General features: G+C 43.3%; 1 protein-coding gene across 6 annotated transcripts in view; it reads left to right on the forward strand.

The window, feature by feature from the left end:
- PDE8B (phosphodiesterase 8B) overlaps positions 1-20,307 on the forward strand; it is a 372,638-nt gene that overhangs the window by 208,593 nt on the left and 143,738 nt on the right. For 3 of the 6 annotated variants that reach the window (XM_079917344.1, XM_079917345.1, XM_079917343.1), the window contains one exon: positions 16,108-16,164. In XM_079917344.1, the coding sequence (XP_079773470.1) occupies positions 16,108-16,164 (57 nt within the window). Of the gene's footprint in view, positions 1-16,104; positions 16,165-20,307 lie in introns of all 6 variants that reach the window. The other 3 variants (XM_079917342.1, XM_079917341.1, XM_079917340.1) reach the window with 1 other exon arrangement.

The raw sequence follows: 20,307 nt of genomic DNA on the forward strand, positions 1-20,307 counted from the left end.
TAGTTTTTCCTCTAGATTTTTACATTGCCACTTATATCTTTTCTTTGACTAATAGGTAAGTCCACACTGAAAGACATATCTTCTGGTACAGTGGCTTCAGAGACTGCTTAATTAGTCTGCCTTCTTTCATGGCTGGATATATATATTATGTCAGATTCTGCAAAAGGCTTTGGAGAAGAAGATATAGAGGAAAATGATAAAATGGGGCATTTGAGGAAATTTTTAAACTCATGATTAGCCCCTTTATTTAAAAATAAGTCAGAATCTCTTTCAGAATTTCTAACAAAGGCTTTTAACTTTTGTGGTTTATCTGCCGTTCTCTGAAGCACATGGTATATATTTATAAGTCCTTACGTTAAATTATAAGCAGAATCATGAGGTAGGGAATTAGAGATAAAGCTGACCACAAGTTAATCTATTCCAACACTTTTTTTTTTTTTTTTGTGGTACGCGGGTCTCTCACTGTTGTGGCCTCTCCCGTTGTGGAGCACAGGCTCCGGACGCGCAGGCTCAGCAGCCATGGCTCACGGGCCCAGCCGCTCCGCGGCATGTGGGATCTTCCCCGACCGGGGCACGAACTCCTGTCCCCTGCATCGGCAGGTGGACTCTCAACCACTGCGCCACCAGGGAAGCCCCAACATCTTCTCTTTAAAAGGCCTGCAAATGTGGTGTTCTGTGCTTCTGTTTTTGAAGGGAAAGCATTTTGGTGACTACCAGGAAGCAGCAGTGGGGGCAGGGTGGAAGTATCATTGACCGGGCAGCTTGGAGACCTTGATTTTATCCCACTTTGACATCTGACTTGTGTACGACCTTGAACATAACAGTACCCTCTTAGGCCTTATTTGGCAGTCTGTAAAATGAAAGAGTTAAAGAAGATGACCCCTTGGAAGCCTTCCAATTCGCAAATTGTTGGAAATCATCCTTCAGGAGGTCAATATCTAGGAGACTGTTGTAATAATGAAAGTGAGAATGTAAAGCAGTTCTTGGTTTTCTGTGATATTGGGGGGACAGGGGTGGTAAAGTTAGCTAATATAGAAGTAGACATTTGTGTTTTCATGTAAGGAATTCACATGTGGGAATACATTTTGATGCAAGCTAAAGAAAGAGCTTATGTTATGATGATCCAGCTTATTAAGTTAGATTACAAATGTTTCGTTTCTGGCTTACTGTGGGGCTCCGTAAGGATTTTTCAAAAGAATGAATGAGAAATGATCTTAATGATGTGTATCGTTTACCACCTGCCTGATGTGCCAAGGACTGGAGGTATATCCATGAATAGCGCAGAGCCGACATCTGCCCTCTGCAAGAGGCATGTGTTATTACCCCTTAGTTACATACGGGGAAAAGGAATTCCAGATTTGGCGTTACACTGAAAAATGAACAGCAACGCTGGCAGCTTTCGTTCTCCAGAAGCCCACATTTTGTGCCAAGGAGCAAAGTAATCTTCCATTTACCAAGGGCTTCTTCAGCTTTTTAATGACATATTAAACACCCAGTCACCAAATATCTGTGAGGTTTGGTTGTAGCAGATGGATTTGGGCGTTGGGTGCTGGAATGCATCCTGTCGCAGCTGATCATTTACTGGTTCTCTGACTGTGGTTGGATGGAGTTGGCATTTGTCTCCTAGGGTCCTCTTGCCCTCAACAGTTTGTAGTTATGGTGACAAAATTATAACATGATAAATACAGGCATACCTCTGATATATTGCAGATTCCTGTCCAGACCACTTCAATAAAGCGAATATCGCAATAGAGTCACTCAAACTTTTTTGTTTCCCAGTGCCTATTAAAGTTGTGTAAAAAGTTTAGACTAGGGCTTCCCTGGTGGCACAGTGGTTGAGAGTCTGCCTGCCGATGCAGGGGACACGGGTTCGTGCCCCGGTCCAGGAGGATCCCACATGCTGTGGAGCGGCTAGGCCCGTGAGCCATGGCCGCTGAGCCTGCGCGTCCGGAGCCTGTGCTCCGCAACGGGAGAGGCCACAGCAGTGAGAGGCCCGCGTACCGCAACAAAACAAAACAAAACAAAACAACAACAAAAAGAGTTTAGACTATACTGTAGTCTGTTAAGTGTGCAATAGCATTATGTCTTAAAAAACAAAGTGCATAGCTTAATCAAAATACTTTATTGCTAAAAAATACTAATCATTATCTGACAATGCAGGGCTGGCACAGACCTTCAATTTGTAAAAAACAAAACAAAACAAAACAATATCTGCGAAGCACAGTGAAGTGAAGTGCAGTAAAATGAGGTATGCCTGTATTATGGTAGATGTATAAACAGAGGAAAGAGGACAGCAATTTAAAGAGTCTCCAAAAATTTTAAGGTACCCAGATCCAGGAAGGCATTTGGTGTGTGTTATGGGATAAGAGTCACTGGGACAGTTTTTCTCTCCCTCCAGAAAGGAAAATACTGATTTCCCCAGACCTTTAACAGCAACTGGGGTTTATCATTGCAAAATCTTTGGAATTTGATGAGTAGAAATGGAATCTAGTTTTGAAATCAATCCAAAAAAATTGTTTTGGATTGCCAGAGAGGCTGAGCATTGTTGCATAATTTTTACAGCCTATTTTTGTGTGTTTGTTTTATGAATTGCCTGTCCTTTCTTTACTGTCACATTTTTAATTGGGATACTTGCCTTTTTTCTAATTGTCTTATTAGAGTTTTTACAAACTCTTATAAGGATGCCAACTCCTTTCCATCATATATTACTAATATTTTTTCTTTTTTTTGGTATTTTTATATTTATTATGCTTTTTATATATTTATTAGTAAAACTCTAACAATCATTCCTTCAGTGTTTATGTCTTTGATGTTATTCTTAGCAAGACCTTCCAGGCCCTTGAATGATATAAGTGTTCACTTACATATTTTGTCAATATTCTTATGGGTTTTTTTAATTTAAAATTTTAATCTGTCTGGAAGTAATTTGGATATATGTCATGATGCATGGAGCTAACTTGATTTTTTCCCACATGTTAACCAATTATACTATCGTTCTTGAAATTACTGAATTATCAACTTCTTCCCCACTAATATAAAATGACACTTTTACTATTTACTAAAATCATACTGCTAAAACGGCATGGTTGTAGCAGAGAGGTCAATGAAAGATAACAGAAAGCCTAGGAACTGAGAAAATATACATATATATTCATATATATATATATATATATATATATATATATTCTTGTGTGTGTGTGTTCCTAAGCTTTCTGTTACCTTTCATTGACCTCTCTGCTAGAACCACACTGTTTTGGTAGTTGTATCTTTGGAGTCTATTGGTACATCTTGCAGAGCAAAATAACTCTTCCTTCATAATTTTGTTAGCCAGTTGCTGCCATTTATTCTTCTACATGGGTTTGAGAATTTTACAAATTCAAGTTGGTGTCAGGATATCTATAGTAATTAATATATTGATTTAGGGGAGACGACACTTTTTAAATACTGACTTCCCATCCGGGAAGGCACATATCATTCCATTTATTTCAGTCTTCTTTGATGACACTCAGGTAGTCTGGTGTATGATATCTTACGTGAAAGCACAGGCTCTGAAGTCAGGGAGTCTGAGTTCAAATCCAAATTGAGCTGTGTATTTACTTGTTTAGTAATGAGCAATTTTTTCCCCCAGTGACTGGAATATAGTGGGAAGTCAGCAAACATTTGTTCAAGAAATTTTTTTTTGACAACCAGGGAGAATTAAGCGAGAGGGAGAGAAAGAGGGAGAAGGAGAGACACAGAGAGAGAGAGAGAGAGAGAGAGAGAGAGAGATACTGAGAGAGAGAAAACAGCCTTTTGTCAGCATTCCTAGCAAAATCCTGTGCTAAAACTTTGATTGGACCAGCCTAAGTCACTTAACTACCTCTAACCAGTCACTGTAGCCAGGGAAGTCAAATGCTTAGCAATATTCATATAAATTCACATTTTTTCTTTAGAACCACATAGGTCCCCAAACAGGAGTCAGTCAGTGAACCCTGGGAAGAGAGAAGGAAGGAGTGGATGTTGGGGAGGCTATCAAGAAAGAAATTTTAAAAATGAATGTTGAGGGCTTCCCTGGTGGCGCAGTGGTTGGGAGTCCGCCTGCCGATGCAGGGGACTCGGGTTCATGCCCCGGTCCGGGAAGATCCCACATGCCGCGGAGCGGCTGGGCCCATGAACCATGGCCTCTGAGCCTGTGAGTCCGGAGCCTGTGCTCCGCAACGGGAGAGGCCACAGCAGTGAGAGGCCCGCGTACCGCAAAAAAAAAAAAAAAAAAAAGTGAATGTTGAACTTTATCAAAGTGCCATCTAAACATCTCTTGAGATGACCAAGTATTGGTTTACTCTTACTGATGATGGTGAGTTATATAAATAGATACCCTAATATTAAGGTAGGAGAACAAAACCTACTTAGCTGTGCCCTGTGGCAATACCAGAGGTTCTGGGAGAACCAGCTTGTTTTCCTTTTCCTTCTCTTTTTCCTTCTTCTGGGGCTTCTGTGGACTTTCCTGCCTCTCCTCAGCCCTCTGATACTGGTGTCTCCAGAGCTCTGTGTTTGGTTTTGTGCTCCGAGTGGTGGCATGGTTTTCACTGCCTCTCCTCTGAGCTTCCTACTCATATATCCCACAGCCTGACAAGTTGCATGGCCCAGAGGCATCTCAAACTCTGCACGTCCAGCACGAAACTCATCAGCCCTCATAAGCCTGCTTGGCCTCTTGTATTCTTGACAGCTCCAACCAGTCACTCAAACCAAAATCCTTGAACTTCCTCTCTTTATCCTCCGTTGCCCACACATCTCTCAGTTGATTTTATGCCCTGTGTTAGCCTTGAACTCGTCCTCTTCTACCCCCCACGCTGCTCCTAGCACAGGCGCCCATCAACTCTTGCCTTTACCAGTTGTTCTCAAATTTTAGCGAGCATTGCAGTCACCTGGAGGGCCGATCAGCTCACACATTGCTGCTCCCACCCCGCAGAGTTTCTGACTCAGCAGGTCTGGGATGGGCCTGAGGGTTTCCATTTCTGGTAAGTTCCAGTGCTGCTGCTGCTGGTTCAGGGACCACACTTTGAGAACCACAGGCCCGGATCATGGCAGCGGCAGCTCCTTTCTGGTCTCTGGTCTTCCAGTCTATCCACACTTAATCTATCCACACTTCAGCCAGAATGATCCAGCTCAATACTGATCCAGCAGTGCTACGGTAAGCCTAAGCTTCTCACCAGGGCAAGGCTGCGAGCCGGCCCCTTCCTCCCTGGTCAGCCTCACCATCCCCATCCCCAGACCCACACTGCGCGGGGCTGTCCACAGGAACTCTGTTCTTTGCCTTTCCTCGTGGTATTCCGTAGGCCAAAATGTCCCTTCCATGGTTTTCACCTGCCTCAGCCTCACTCCTCCTTCATCATTGAGCTTTCCTGTGATCTCCTGGAAATTTGCATGAGTTTCCAGAGGGAGCTTAATGCATCTTGCCTGAGTTCCCATAGCACCCTGCAGGTACCTCTGGCTTATTTCTTACCACCATTATTGAATTGTTTGCAGAGCGCTGTGTTCTCAGATGAAGGTATTTAATGCCTTGAGTACGCAGAGGTTCATCAAAAGACGCAAGTGGGCGGAGCTTTAGAGCAAGAACAAAAGGGAGCCTTTCGCTTCCATTCCACTGTCAGACAAGAGTGTGTTATTCAGCCTGTTCTCCAGCCAAGAGAAGAGGGACATGTACGGGAATCCAAGATAGGTTGTGAGTTGGAACCACCTTTTTAAAGAAATGTACTTTGATTGAATAGAAAATGGTCTTTGTGGACTTAAGTAATCTTTTGCTGTGTTTGGGAGCTCTCTGGGTGTTTTCCTCCCCAGTGGACACATTCACTGGCTCCCCCTTTCTGACTCTCTGGGTTTCTGGGAGAAGGAGGAAGATGCTGCCCTAGGCGCCCTTCCTCAGCTCAGCCACACGCCCATAAACAGGCCACTTCCACCCTCACGGTGCTCCCCTGTCCTCCTCCCTAACTCTTAAAAAACACTTTTTTTTTTTTTTTTTGTGGTACGCGGGCCTCTCACTGTTGTGGCCTCTCCCGTTGCGGAGCACAGGCTCTGGATGCGCAGGCCCAGCAGCCATTGCTCACGGGCCCAGCCTCTCCGCGGCATGTGGGATCCTCCCGGACTGGGGCATGAACCCGTGTCCCCTGCATCGGCAGGCAGACTCCCAGCCACTGCGCCACCAGGGAAGCCCCAAAAAATACTATTTTTTAAAAAGAAGTAAGGTTGTGGGGTGTTGACACCTTAGCTTTTCACGGAAGCCACGGTGGACCCAGAGGGCCAAGCACAGAGACCCAGAGACCTGCCCCCCCATACGTGTGCACCTTCGTTAGATAAAGGGGAGGGGCACAGGGCTCGGGGGTGGGGAGTGGGGGGACCTTCAAGGTATGCCCTGCTGGTGTCGGGGGCGGCTGTCCATATGCTAAGCTTCTAAAAATGTTGAGGTTCTAATTGTATAGTGCTTCACTTAGGTTTTACGTCTTTAGGATGGGAACTGTGCATATGATGAATAACTGTTTGGAAATCATTGTTTTTGCCAGCTAAGTAAAATTCCTTTTCAAAAAAGTGGGCATTTGCATTTTGCGGGTTACTTCTCATGAGTTTGTTACTTTTACATGGGATTCGTTGAAATGGGATTAGCTTTTAAGTGGAGTCAACATTCCACGCGGATTCATCACCCCTGACGTCCACACGGTCCATGGACTCAGGGTCTGACGGTGACAGTTCACCCAGTGTGAGTGGCCTCGATACGCTAGAGTCAGGAAAGCGAGCGTGGTTCAGTTCTGGTGTGGTGCCAGCTGTGGCTAAAAATCCAGTGTTGCTTCAGGGTCACCCGGGCTCTAGTGTGAGATTCTCCTGGAGTCAAACAGGGAAGACATTTGGCTACTGGTTCTCTAAGGCGGTTCTAGCTTTTCAGTGATAAAACCGAGGACAGAGGCAGCATAGATAATTGAAATCCACAGGATATCTCTAAAACTCATTTTCAGCAGGTGGTTTCTGTTTTCTTGCCCATCAAATCTATTTACCAGAACTGCTGACCATGTAACAGAACTGACGGATTTGCATATCATCCTTCCCCACTTTGTCCCATCTTCATTTAATGTTAAAGGAGAAGGCATATAGCAGGGTGGAAGGGCATCAGAAATGCATGGGTTTTTCCACAGTCCGGGTAATTGCCTTCTGAATAATCAGAGATCGACATTCTTTGCTCATCCTCTGTTACACAATGTAATTTTGAGTGCTTGAAGTCATCTAGCTGTTTCTAGTATCAGCAATATTCCCAATAAAAGGAAGGAAGTTAGTTGAGGGATGTCACGTTTTCCAGTTGCCTTTAAATTCTTCTGTTCTCCAGGTCACGCCCTGGGTTTGACCTTTGGAATCTGGGAATGGTTATGTTGACACACATGCCTGGCCCAGTGACACTGCAGCTGAGTTGCTAGGTTAATGAAGCTTGATGCCTTGATTCTTGCATGGCATGTATGATGTAAAGCTTTTTGACATAATCATAATATTGAAGTGCAATTAGGGTTTCCCCCGCCCAAAGCTAATTCTCTCTAGGGCTTTCTTGTGCTAGCCTCCTTCAGGTGCACTCACCATTTCATGGATTGTATTCTAGACCTTCCCCCCGCCCCCATTTTAACACAGTCTGTTTCAGACAGTTCTTTTCTGATGGCTGTAGATGAAATGACTCCAGTGTTTAAATAATTTCTCTCTTTCATCTGATATTTATGGGGAGTGGGATGGTTTCTCCATTAGACTATGCTGGCCACATTTTCTGTGCATGGGTCTGTTGGCATCTTGGATGTCTTCTGCCTTTTATTTATTTTTTTAAAATAAATTTATTTATTTTTTGGCTGCTTTGGGTCTTCATTGCTGCATGCAGGCTTTCTTCTAGTTGTGACGAGCAGGGGCTACTCTTCATTGTGGTACGCAGGCCTCTCATTGTGGTGGCTTCTCTTGTTGTGGAGCACAGGCTCTAGGCGCATGGGCTTCAGTAGTTGTGGCATGCAGGCTCAGTAGTTGTGGCTCATGGGCTCAGTAGTTGTGGCTCATGGGCTTAGTTGCTCCACGGTATGTGGGATCTTCCCAGACCAGGGCTTGAACTCGTTTCCCCAGCATTAGCAGGTGGATTCTTAACCACTGCGCCACCAGGGAAGCCCTTTATTTTCAAGTTTATTTTTAATTACCATTTCAGCGCTAACCAGAGGGTGGATCTGTCCTTTGTCACTGTGGTGTTTTCCAGGCATGGTGGGATATATCATCCTCTTCTCCACTCGCCCAGTAAGAGTCACTGAGTGTAATGACAATACTTCTTAAGAAAGAACAGCCTTGTCCCCAACAGCGACAGTAGAGAATGGGAGAGGGCAGGGGGCATCATAAGACACCGTGCTGGAAAGCCCATCACGGCATCTGGTCCAGCGCCTCAGGGCGCCTCTGGGTCGCATCTTGCTTTCACTGGCTCTGACTGCGTCGCCTGTGACACACGTGGTATGTACTGATCTCCCTACTTGCTTCACCTTCCCCAAGCTCAGCCAGATCTTCCACATCTTATGTGTAAGTTTTTTACAACTTAGAGTCTCTTTGTGTACCATCTTAAGACCTTTCTGGAACAAATCAAGATATAAGTTAATATGTAAATAAGAACATGGCCTTCCTTCCAAGAAAGGCAGGTCTGGGCTTAAATCTCAACTCCTGCCCTCAGGTGAGTTGAGTAACATTTCTGGAGCTTTAACTTCTTTAGCGTTAAGTTTGTGGGTTTGCTGTGCCTGTTACATGGGATGATGCACATGGGGGGGGGGGTCCTCAATCCCCTCTTGTCTTACTGGGGCACAGAGCAATTAGTTACCTTGAGCAAGGTCCCCCGAGTCCCAGCCCCATTTCCTAGGGTTTCATTTTACCAAGTTTCAGGGAAACTCCGTCTGTATTCTGAGGAATTTTAAATACAGCATCTTATTTTACCAAATAAAGATCTTACTGGGGGAAAAAAAAAAGTATATGTAGAATATTTATATAGTGACTACTTGCTAATTAATGTGAACCCCAAAATAGGAAATAGGCTTTTCCCATAAAACTAAATATATCATAAATTTATTTTGTGATATTTAAGATATCAACAAACTGGAACGTATAATCCAGTAAACACCTATGGGCTCAGTATTCACTGCTTAAAAAAAAAAATCAACGATGAACAATACTTGAAGCCCTTGAATACATCTCCTTCTCCACCAGTAGGACCACTTGCCTCCATAGGGAATTTATACGCATTTCTTTGTACCGTTATAATATACTCTTACACTATATTCAATATTATTTTAAATACTTTAAAACCTCTAAGGTGTGTGTTCTTCTGAGACTTATTTTTTTTACTTGATGTTTGTGAGATTCGTCCATTTGGAATGGGTAGCTCGAGTTGTTTCATTTTCATTGTTGTATAATTTCCGTTGTATGGATATTCCTTGATATAAATTTTTTTGGTGATGGATGTTAATGGATTGTGGATAAGGCTGTTTCCAAATCTTGGTTCTAAATCTGCTGCAATTGTTCTTGTAAGTGCTTCCTCATCTACCCCAGGGGTCCATTCACCTAGGAGGTGGATTGTAGGTCCTACGGAAACTTCATCTTTACTAGAAATCCCCAGAATGTTTTCAAAGTGGCTGAGCCAATTTACGCTCCCAACAACAATGTACGAGTTCCTGTGGGCCTACTTCTTGCCCATGCTAGGTAGTGTTTGACTTCTTAATTCTACTGTTCTGTTGATCAAAAAACAGCTGGTTGTGACATGGTATCTCATTGTAATTTGAAATTTTTATATTCCTGATGACTAAATATTGAGCGTCTCTTCATACGCATATTTCCTATTCTGTGAATTTCTTTTTCACATCTTTTGCCCAGCTTTCTTTCTGGTTGTCTTTTTATTGTTTTTAAGGATTTTGTTATGTTCTGGTTACCAATACTTGCTGGTCTCCTATACTGTAGATGTCATTTCTTGGGCTAGCACCTACCTTTTTTTCCCTTTTATTGGAGTGTTTTTTGCTTTTGCTTTTGGTGAATAGGAGTTTTAAAATTTAAAGTCAAAGTGATCTTTTCTTTTATGGTTGTATATTTTGATGAGTAGACATTTATATGTCTGTATTTTTGTGATAAAACCTCATGCTGCCAAATTAATATTCTAACCAGCAGAGCATAAAACACGGAGTTGGTAGATCTGTCGCCCACTGTGAGTATCTCATGACTATGAGTAATCTTCCATATATATAATGTGTGTGTATGTAACAAGAAAGACTATAAAAATTTTTATTTTGATCCTAGTTTAGGGATACTGTTTGGGGGGAATAACTCATCAAATGTGAAGGACTGTATCTTCCTCTTGCCTAAATGATCATCTTGGGTTTCTGGAGTGGCTTATCTGGAAAAAATCCTGTGGGTATCTGGGTTCGGGTATGATGGTTGAGTCTGGGTGGGTTTTGGTGACTTCCACCAGGTAAGTGCTCCGTTGATATCTGTTGCATAAATGAATATGTAATAGCGTCTGAAGTTGACAACAGACATGTCTGCTCAAAGAATAGACTAGTGGTTCTCAACCCCGGTTGCACCTTAGAGATACCAGTTCTCTTGCTTTGAAGTAGGACCCAAGCATTCATATAATTAAAAAGTCCTTCAGGTCATTCTAATAAGAAGCCCAGGTTGAGAACTTCTAGGTAAGATAATTGGAAGCAGGAAGGGGAGGGGAGGATTGGGACCACCTTTTGGGCTCTGAAAGGTCCAGGGGGCAGTGGAACATGGCGAGAATCAAAGTGAGGTGAAGGCTGGAGGCTGGTGTGAGGTCAGAGCTGACCACTGGGGCCTGTGGCTGATCAGACACAGGAGGAGGAAGGAAGCATTCTGGGTGCTCGGTGGACAGTGGGCCTGGGAGGTGAGGCAGGACGAGTCAGTGGTTCCCAGTCCAGAGCAGCGATGCCCAGCAGCCTCATGGTGGGGCACGTGGAGGCTGCACTGCTGGTGCCTTTCTGACCAGAAGCCAGGGGGCAGGCGTGGGCTCATTTAAAAGGGACAAGTCAAATACCACCTTTGCTTACACAGAGCTCAGAGGAATAAAGAAAGTAGTTTGGCCTGGGAATGGAGGGTAGACAGGGGACCCCTTGAGAGATGTAACTACTGTTTTAAAATCAGAGCCAACAGGGCAGCAGTCAGGGTTGATTAAGGATATTTAAAAATAAGAATGATCTTTACAATGGGGTACCCCTTTTCATGAAGTGAAGTTGGCTTGGCCCTGAGCTGTGCGTGTGTATACACCTGGGTGTGAACACTCAGTACTGCAGGTCGTGGGGAGTAATGGATTCCCAAGGAATTGTTGAAGTGGGGAGGATTCAGTCTCTGAGCTTGTTTTTGGAAGGTAGAAGTTATGGCAACTCCCTACCCACCCCGACAGAGAGAGACACACACATACAGAACTTTTCCTTCTGGTGGCAGCCCCGTTAGCAGCAGCACAGACTACTAGGGTGTGAGCAGAGATTGCCAGGTGCTGAATCCATCTGCAAAATTGGAATAGAGTCCAGAAACCCATAAGAGAAATATGGGGAGTGCAGTCAGAATTAATGCTTTAAAATTTGGAGCATAATGAAAGAGCAGTGCACTGGGAGTCGGGAAAAATGCAGTCTCAGTCCTGAGTCTGTTACTTAAAATCTGTGTGGTCTTAGGCCGTTTCATTCAACTCCATTTCTTTATTGAGCACCAGCATGTACTGAGCACCTTCTAGAGCCTGCGGACAAAATAGTGAAAAAAGACGGTATCTGTGTCCCTCAGGACACTCACAACCTTGCCCAGGGGAAAGATATTTAAATGGGTAGTAAAGTAAATGCTAAGAAGCACACAGGAGGAGTACTGAGCAGAGAGAGTGGTGAGTCCTGTCTGGGTGCAACTGGACCTGGACAGCCTTCAGAGAGTGGGGGGCACTTGAGCGGCCCTCCAAGCCCGAGTCAGCTCTGCTGAGCAGATGCAGGAGGAAGGCCTTCCAGCTCAGTCACTTTGCCTGAATTCTCACCACCTTCATATTTGAGGGAAGCTCTAAAACCGGAGTCCAAGTTATTTAGCACAATTCCTGAAGCTACCGAGAGCTGTGGCCACCACCACCAGAGAGTATGCTGCAGTTACAGGTGGACCAGCTGCCTGAACTGCTGTGATTTCTCTCAAGACTTAGTCTCTTTCATCTGGTTCCCCTGCACCAGCTGGTTTTCATCTTGGAGTTCCCTCTCCTTGGATATGAAACCAAGCTGGCGGGTGGGGGGGGGGGGGTGTAATTTTTTTTTTTTCCTTGATTGTTGTGGTGTGTTTTACCCACTTGCTTTCACTGCTGTAGTTCCTACTCATAGCAGTGTCTTTGTTTTGTTTTTGCAAAATTTCTGTTCTTGACTATCCAGAAAGTAGGCAAACCAAATGGTTTTTCTCCCTGAGTCATAAATCTGATCTTGTTAATCCTCCGCTCAAAAACCTGCAATGTGGTTGGTACCTACAGAATCAAAAGGGATTTCCTTTCCAGAATCCTCTAAGGAACTGACCACAACCTAGTCTTCCCTTTCATGCTCTGTAATCTACCTTCCCTAGATTCCTGTCTTCTCCCTGACGAGCATCTTTGCATTCTTGCCTCTGTGCCTTTGCTTCTGTTTCCTATGCCTGGAATTTCCTCTCCCAGCCCAGTCTCTTCTTCTTCCCATCCATGACCCACTTGTCTTCATAAAGCCTTCCTTGATCTCCCCACCTTCAAAACCAGAAAGATGGTCTCCTTTCTCTCAGCCTCAAAGTCTGAGGGGAAATGTCTATCGATCAGAATTCTATATCTCACTGAATTCTCAAACAAAAGCAAGTGATAGAAATTTGCCTATCAAACAAGTCTGAATGAGTTTGCCTCTCATAGACCCTCTCAGAATGAAAAGATATACTCCCAGTTGCATGTTCAGGGACCTAGGTTGCTACCTTGAGATCAGCCAAGGTGAAAGTATTTACACCGTAGAATCAGTAAATGATACAAAATAGGACATTTCTTTTTTCCTGAAGAGCCAACTCATCTGAGTGTGAATTGGTGACCCTGCTATATGTATATATGTATGTGTGTGTGTGTAGGTGACCATGCACACACATGTGTGTACACATAAATATTCGACACACTATTAATGTTGGACAGTTAAAACTGCACTGTCAGCCAGCAGTGCTTCCTCATTTGGCTGCCGGAGAGAGCCATGAGGGTCGGAGTCACTAGGAAGCGTGTCTCTCTTCACACTCTCAACTTATCCTCCTCTCCTCTCCAGAGCTGGAATTGTAATACCTATGACCCCACCTCCTTCTCGCTTCTGTGTCCTTGGCAAATGTGGTCGCATCCTGGAATCAGAGCTAACACACTAATTGAGGAGCTGTGTATCTGCAGTTGCTCCAAGTTCACTCTTTGTAGTAGAGAATCTTGGCTTGACTACACAGACATCAGTAAACGGTCTCCTGTTTCTGTTCATAATTTGTTCTCTTAGAAATGGGTGAAATGCAGGCAATAAGACTCCCATGTTAGAAGGAGAGCTCTGCAGGCCGCTGCTGCTGTCTGTGCCCACACCTGCTGCCGGTCAGGCCTTGGGCCATCCCTCATAGGCCAGGAGGAGAGGTTCCAGTTCTGCTGGGATAGTTGACCTCTGTTGGACACCGAAGCCAAAGTCTGATGACTGGAGCGCAGACCAAGAAGGAGAAGGCACACCAAGAGACAAGAAGTGACGTGTAGGTCAGGACTAGGGGAGCTGGGAAACCGAGGCTCCCAGGCTGGTGGTGAAGTTGACCTGTGCTCTCTGGGAGGCAGCACAGGGACGTGGGGCTGGGGGGGATGGGAGAGGATGGCAGAGGCTGGGGTCTTGGAGAGAGCTCAGCGACCTTGCAGTTCCTCTCCTGGGCTCTGCCTCAGGTGGCAGCTTCCTGCTGACGTGGGTCCGGAGGAGGTTAAAATGCTGGATGCGGGCAGGGAACTCTTGTGCTGCAGGGGAAAGTTGGAGGGTGTTTCCTGTCTGTCAGCAGGAGAAGGATCTTCTAGATTGAGGCTTGCTTCTAAAACTGCATGCCGTCACTCGGTGCCTGTTGCTTTTCTCCTGCCAAGGTCGCTCGTGTGAGAGTGCCTAGCACAGGGCTGGAGACAGGAGGGCCTCCGCAGTCATCAGCGGCTTTGCTGGCAGAGTTGAACATGGCCTGTTTAACAACGTCGTGCATACGTTCGTTCCTTCAAAGTACACAGGAATGCGTCGGTTAGGAGGGAATTATCACTTTGGGGGCAGTCTCTGCCCTTGCCCTAGTCCATTAGCCTTCCAAAGCGAGCCACTTTTTATTTGATTGCTTTTAAACTTTTATTGATTTCTTGTTTCATTTGTCTTCTGCCCCTGGGTGCCCCTGTGCAGGGCCAGTTTTGCTGGAGAAAGTGCAGGAGGCCCTGTCGCAGGGGCTTCTGTGGGTGGTGCAGGCACTCTGCCAGGAGAGACCAGAGAGCACAAAGATACCTCAGATTTTCAGTCACATTTCTCTTTCTGAACCAAACTGGTTTCACTTCTCAGTCGTTAACTTTGTAGCAGAATTCTGGCGGTTGCACTGGTTTTGAGGGAGGGTGTCTATTTCAGACTATAAAAACTGCTTTTAGGGTGAAGCTGTGTGGTGGCCAGAGTCCCAGTGATGCAGGAGACCTGGTGATGTTCTCCTTCCAGGGGAATTCTTGGGGCTGTGCACGTATCAGTACAGACCCCTCACAGGGCATTGTTTTGCTTAGAGAAAAGCAACTGGAGTGTGTCACTTAGGCCTGAGGACCGCAGTGCAACACTGAAGGGACTTGTCGCAGATCCACAGGCTCAGGGACCCAAGGAGTCATTCCAGCCCTGCTGGAAGGACTCACCGTGGGGAGGCTGCTTCCCCAAGCAGGGCAGGAGAGCCCAGCTTTGCTCTCCTGAGAGCTCACCGCAGAGCGGGCTGGAGGAATCCGCCTGACAGAGGAAAAGGACATCGGCGACTCGTGGTTATGTTTCGGAGAAGCTTCACACCATGCCCACCTGCAGTTAAAGGGCAAGAAAGGAGAAAGGGAAATTAGTAGTCTTCGAGTCTAATGTAAAGAAAGTTCTGCCTTTCTTGTTTAACTGATAAAGCCTCCTCTGACCCTTGGGTCACTGAAATGTCTCTGGTCCTGTGAACTCCGATGCTTGCTGAAGCTGTCCTGTCTGACTCATGGGGGCCAACCTAGTGTGTTGAATGCAGGATAAGCTGCTAAGTAGAGGCAAAATGATTGCAGCCTCTTAGAGAAAAACAAACCTGGATCCATGGAGGTGAGGCCAAGACCTTCAATCCGATTGTCTAGAGAAAAGTTATTTTTAGAAATCCAAGTAAAGTAATTAAAAATAAAGAGAAAAATTTTCTCTCTGCTTGCAGCCAAAGGCAGTTAGATGGTGTTGGCCAGTGAACACCTAAGCTCATTCCTAGAGTTATGGGACAGAGTTCAGCTTCCTGTGGTCCTGGTGTGAGGTTACTCAGTTTATTTCAGGAGGTACAACTGAAATGAATAATTTAGTCATGGTCAACACGGGTAAAAGTAAGCTGTTTATTCCTCATACTAAAACATGAAGATAAAAAAGATCTAAATATAGGAACACTCTTAAACCATCAAAATGCTTTAGCTTCCACATATGAGAGGAATTTTTACTCTTTGGAAATTTCGGAATAGTAACAGCCTGGCATCATGCCCAGAATAGTAGGTGCTCAGTAAATAATTATTGAGTTGTTTTCTCCCATAAAGAGAGAGTAAAGAATAATATGTGCTTATTATAAAAATCCATGCACTTAAGGTAAAAATAACCTGAAATCCTACCACTTAGCCTTGAGGATATATCCTCCCAGACATTTCAATGCACATAAATGTATATCTTCTTTTACAAAACCAGAATTGTACTGTATGTGATATTTTATAAACTGTCTCCATGTCAATAAATTGGATCTTTTATTTAGCTGCAAAGGGGCATGACATAATATCCAGTGTAAGGAAGAATTTGTCAATTCCTGTCGTTTATGACTTGACACATCTCATGTGCTGTTTTTGTTTGTTTGTTTTAGCAGGTCTCTTCTGCAGAGGTACGCATCGGGCCCATGAGACTGACGCAGGATCCTATCCAGGTACACCTCCGTTCCTCTGTAGGGACTTGGTTTGCAGAGCAAGTGGTTATAGAAGCACTACGCGAGGGGCTCTTTCATATACAGCAGATGGCCATCCTTGCCCTGACGTGCATGCCCACATATCCATACGTGGTGTGTGTGTATATGCCTGTGTGCAAAGGCTTGTTTTTATTAATGTCAAATGAGGAATCAGATTGCTTTCTTGAAGACAAATATTGCCCCATTTTGAGTATAAATAATATAATAGGTAGAGCGGTTGCATGGTAGGTTGTGAGGGAGAACAACTCTTCACCAAAAAACGCGTCTGTTCTACATGCTGCTTCCGCAGCTGGAAAGGGAAGAAGCTGTGTGTGGTAAAGGGCAGGGCTTTGCCACGAGCCACGGCTGGGTGGGAATCCTGGCTCTGCCTTTACCAGCTCTGTGTCCTTGCATGTATTGCTTCACTTCTCTACCCAGTGCCTTGTCTGTAAAGTGGAGATGGTAATGTCTCTCTCTTAGGAAATTATGAGCTCAAGGAAATAGAATCAGGTGCTTGGGACACTGCCTGGCAGTAGAAGGTGCTCAGTGATGGTAACTGTTGTCCTGTGTGACTAGAGGCAGGCAGCCTACTGGGCTCTGAAGCACCAAGGCTCCTAGTTCCAGGGAGAGAAGGGGCCAGTGCCTGCAGCCTTGACCACCCTCTAACATCAGCAGTACCCATGTGCTCCCCACCACCCCTCCAGCTTCCTGTGTGCCCTGTGAGGAAATAGGTATGAGAAGTGTTTGTTAAGTCCTCATCTGCATCTGCATCTTCCTGGTAGACCTAGATGAGCCACCTTCCTCCTTGTAAAACTGTAGCTTGTTAGCACCTGGAAACTTGTGCTGCACTTTGGACAAGTGAAGATGTAGAGAAGATGTAAATAAACCAATTAACATGTAGATGAAAGTGAAAAACCAACCAAAGAAATGTACTGTTTGATTTAAGAGCGGTTGGAAAAGAAAATAATTTACTGTTGCTCGGAAAAGGAAATGCAAATCTAGGGAAAGGAAAAAAACAAGAGATTTAAGCTTGGGAAAATTGGATGAAAACATATTTGGGAGCAGAGAGAGAGAGGAAGAGAGAATTTATTAAAATAAACATAAGCCACAACTATTTATATAGAATACAAACAAGTGGAAAATTCCAGTATTCATTCTGGGGGCATGGACTTTGTAGGCCATTTTGAATAAAGGCAGTGACAAAGGTTCTGATATCAGTATTTATTCCCAAAGTAATTTCCAGAATTTTTCTTGGGATTAGTGTGGTTTTAGATCAGTTACTTTAATTTACCTTCATTTTTCACCCTGTGTTGTACTGGCAATGAATGCTCATGATAAGGGCATCTCATTCTTAAATCTTTTTTTTTTTTGAGATTTTTTTTTTTTGATGTGGACCATTTTTAAAGTCTTTATTGAATTTGTTACAATACTGCTTCTGTTTTATGTTTTGGTTTTTTGGCTGCGAGGCATGTGGGATCCTAGCTCCCCGACCAGGGATTAAACCCACAACCCCTGCATTGGAAGGCAAAGTCTTAACCACTGGACCACCAGGGACGTCCCCAAGGATGTCTCATTTTTATAAAATATAATTTGTTAAATTGTAAAGTATTTTAAATACTCATAAAAGTACATGTGTATACCCATATCCACTTTTATGAAATATGCTAATTTTATTTTATCAAACATGACATTTATTTTGTCAAGGATGTCCTATTTGTCTCAGAGTTCTTTTTAGAAACAAGAGATTACAGATACTTTAAGCCCTATTTATCCCTTTGCCCTCCTCTCTCTTCCCTAAAAGTAACCACTGTTTGGAGATTGATTATGATAGGTATTTGCATATTTCTTCTACATATTTATGTATCCATTTTAAAAAATTATTTATTTATTTTTGGCTGCATTGGGTCTTGGTTGCGGCACACGGGATCTTTTGTTGCAGCACGTGGGATCTTTCGTTGCAGTACACGGGCTTCTCTCTAGTTGTGGTGCACAGGCTTCAGAGTGTGCGGGCTCAGTAGTCATGGCGCATGGGCTCTCTAGTTGTGGTGCATGGGCTCTGTAGTTGTGGCGTGTAGGCTCTGTAGTTGCGGCACGCGGGCTCTGTAGTTGTGGCACACAGGCTTAGTTGCCCTGCGGCATGTGGGATCTTAGTTCCCCGACCAGGGATTGAACCCGTGTCCCCTGCATTGGAAGGCAGATTCTTAACCACTGGACCACCAGGGAAGTCCCATGTATCCATTAATATTTACTTTGTCTTGAATATTTTAAACTTTATTTGAAAGGTGTCAGGCAGCAGGCATCATTCTGAAATTTTTCTTTATCATTTAGTGTCGTACCTAAGAATCTATCGCCTAATCTAAGGTCACAAAGTGTTACTCCTTTGTTTTCTTCTAAGAGTTTTATAGTTGTAGCTCTTATATTTAGCTCTATGATCCATTTTGATTTAACTTTTGTATGTGGTGTGAGGTAGGGCTTCATTCTTTTGTTATGTGGATATCTAGTTGTGCAGCAGCATTTGTTAAAAAGAATATTCTTTCCCCATTGAATTGTCTTGGCATGTTTTTCTAAAATCAGCTGACCATGATTGTGAGCGTTTATTTCTGGATTCTTATTTCTATTCCATTGATATATGTCTGTCCTATGCCAGTACCACACTATCTTGATTTCTGTAGCTTTGAAGTGTGAGTCTCCCAACTTTCTTATCTTTCAAGGTTGTTTTTGCTGTCTGGGTCCCTTGAATCTTCATATGAATTTCAGGACCAGCTTGTTAATTTGGGGAGTGAGGGGGACCAGCTGGGATTTTGATAGTGATTGCATTAAACCTGTGGATCAATTTGGGAATATTACTGTGTTAACCATTTTGTCTTCCAATCCATTAACATAAGATGTCTTTCCATTTATTTAGATTTTCTTTAACTTCTTTCACCAATGTCTTGTAGTTTTTAGTGTAGTGTTTTATATTTTTGTTAAATTTATTCCTGAAATATTTTATTCTTTTTGATGCTATGACAAATGGAATTGTTTCCTTACTTTCAGTTTTGGGTTGTTCATTGCTAGTGTATAGAAATATATTTACTTTTGTATATTGATTGAACTCATTTATTAGCTTTTACATTTTTGTGTGAATTCTTTAGGATTTTCTATATACAGGATCATAACATTACTACTTTCTTCCTAATCTGAATGCCTTTTATTTCGTTAGCCTGATTGTCCTGCTAGAACCTTCAAAACAATAGTGTGTTTAGATACTATTTATAAGATATATCCAGATCTTTTCTCAAAGTGGTTGTACAATTTTACACTCCTACAAGCAATGTGAGTTCTTATTACTTCAAATCCTTGGTAATGTTTGTTTCAGTCTCTTAATTTTAGCTCATCTAGTAGGTGAGTAGTTCTATCTTACGGTAAGTTAAATTTGCATTTCTCCATGACTAATAATGTGAGCACTTTTTTGTTCGCTGATTGGCCATTTTTAAAATCTTCTGTGAATGTTTAGTTAAGTCTTCCGCCCATTTTTAGTTGGGTTGACTTTGAAAAAACTACTGAGTTGTGGGAATTCTGTATATATTCTTGTCCCGAGTCCTTTATCAGATTTTGAAAATATTTTCTTCCAATGTGTGGCTCCTGTCTTCATTTTCACAAACTTGGATTTTGAGCAAAAATTTTAGTTTTGATATAGTCTAATTTATCACTCCTTTTATGGTTATTACTTTCTGTGGTCTATGAATCCTTAATCCCAGGTTGAAGATTATTTCTCGTTTTCTTCTAGAAACTTTATTGTTAAATTTTAATTTTAGATCTATAATCTATCTCAAGTTCATTTTTATGTATGGTGGAATAAAGAGGTCAAGGCTCTTTTTCCTTCCATGTTGAATGAGCAGCTCCATTTGTTGAAATGACTGTGTATTCCTTGCTCCATTGAATTACCTGATGCCTGATTCTTTCATACTTGTTGCAACTTGTTTGGTAGCCAATAATGTAGCCAGTTTTGAAATTTTCCACAAAAACTTTTAAAAAAGTGTATCTCTATTTCTGGAATACAGGTTTCTATATCTGTGAAATTAATTCAACTTTATTAATGATGCTATTCAAATCATCTCTATCTTAATTTTTTTTTTGTGTTCT

Source organism: Stenella coeruleoalba, assembly GCF_951394435.1.
Source record: "Stenella coeruleoalba genome assembly, chromosome: 3".
Classification (NCBI taxonomy): domain Eukaryota; kingdom Metazoa; phylum Chordata; class Mammalia; order Artiodactyla; family Delphinidae; genus Stenella; species Stenella coeruleoalba.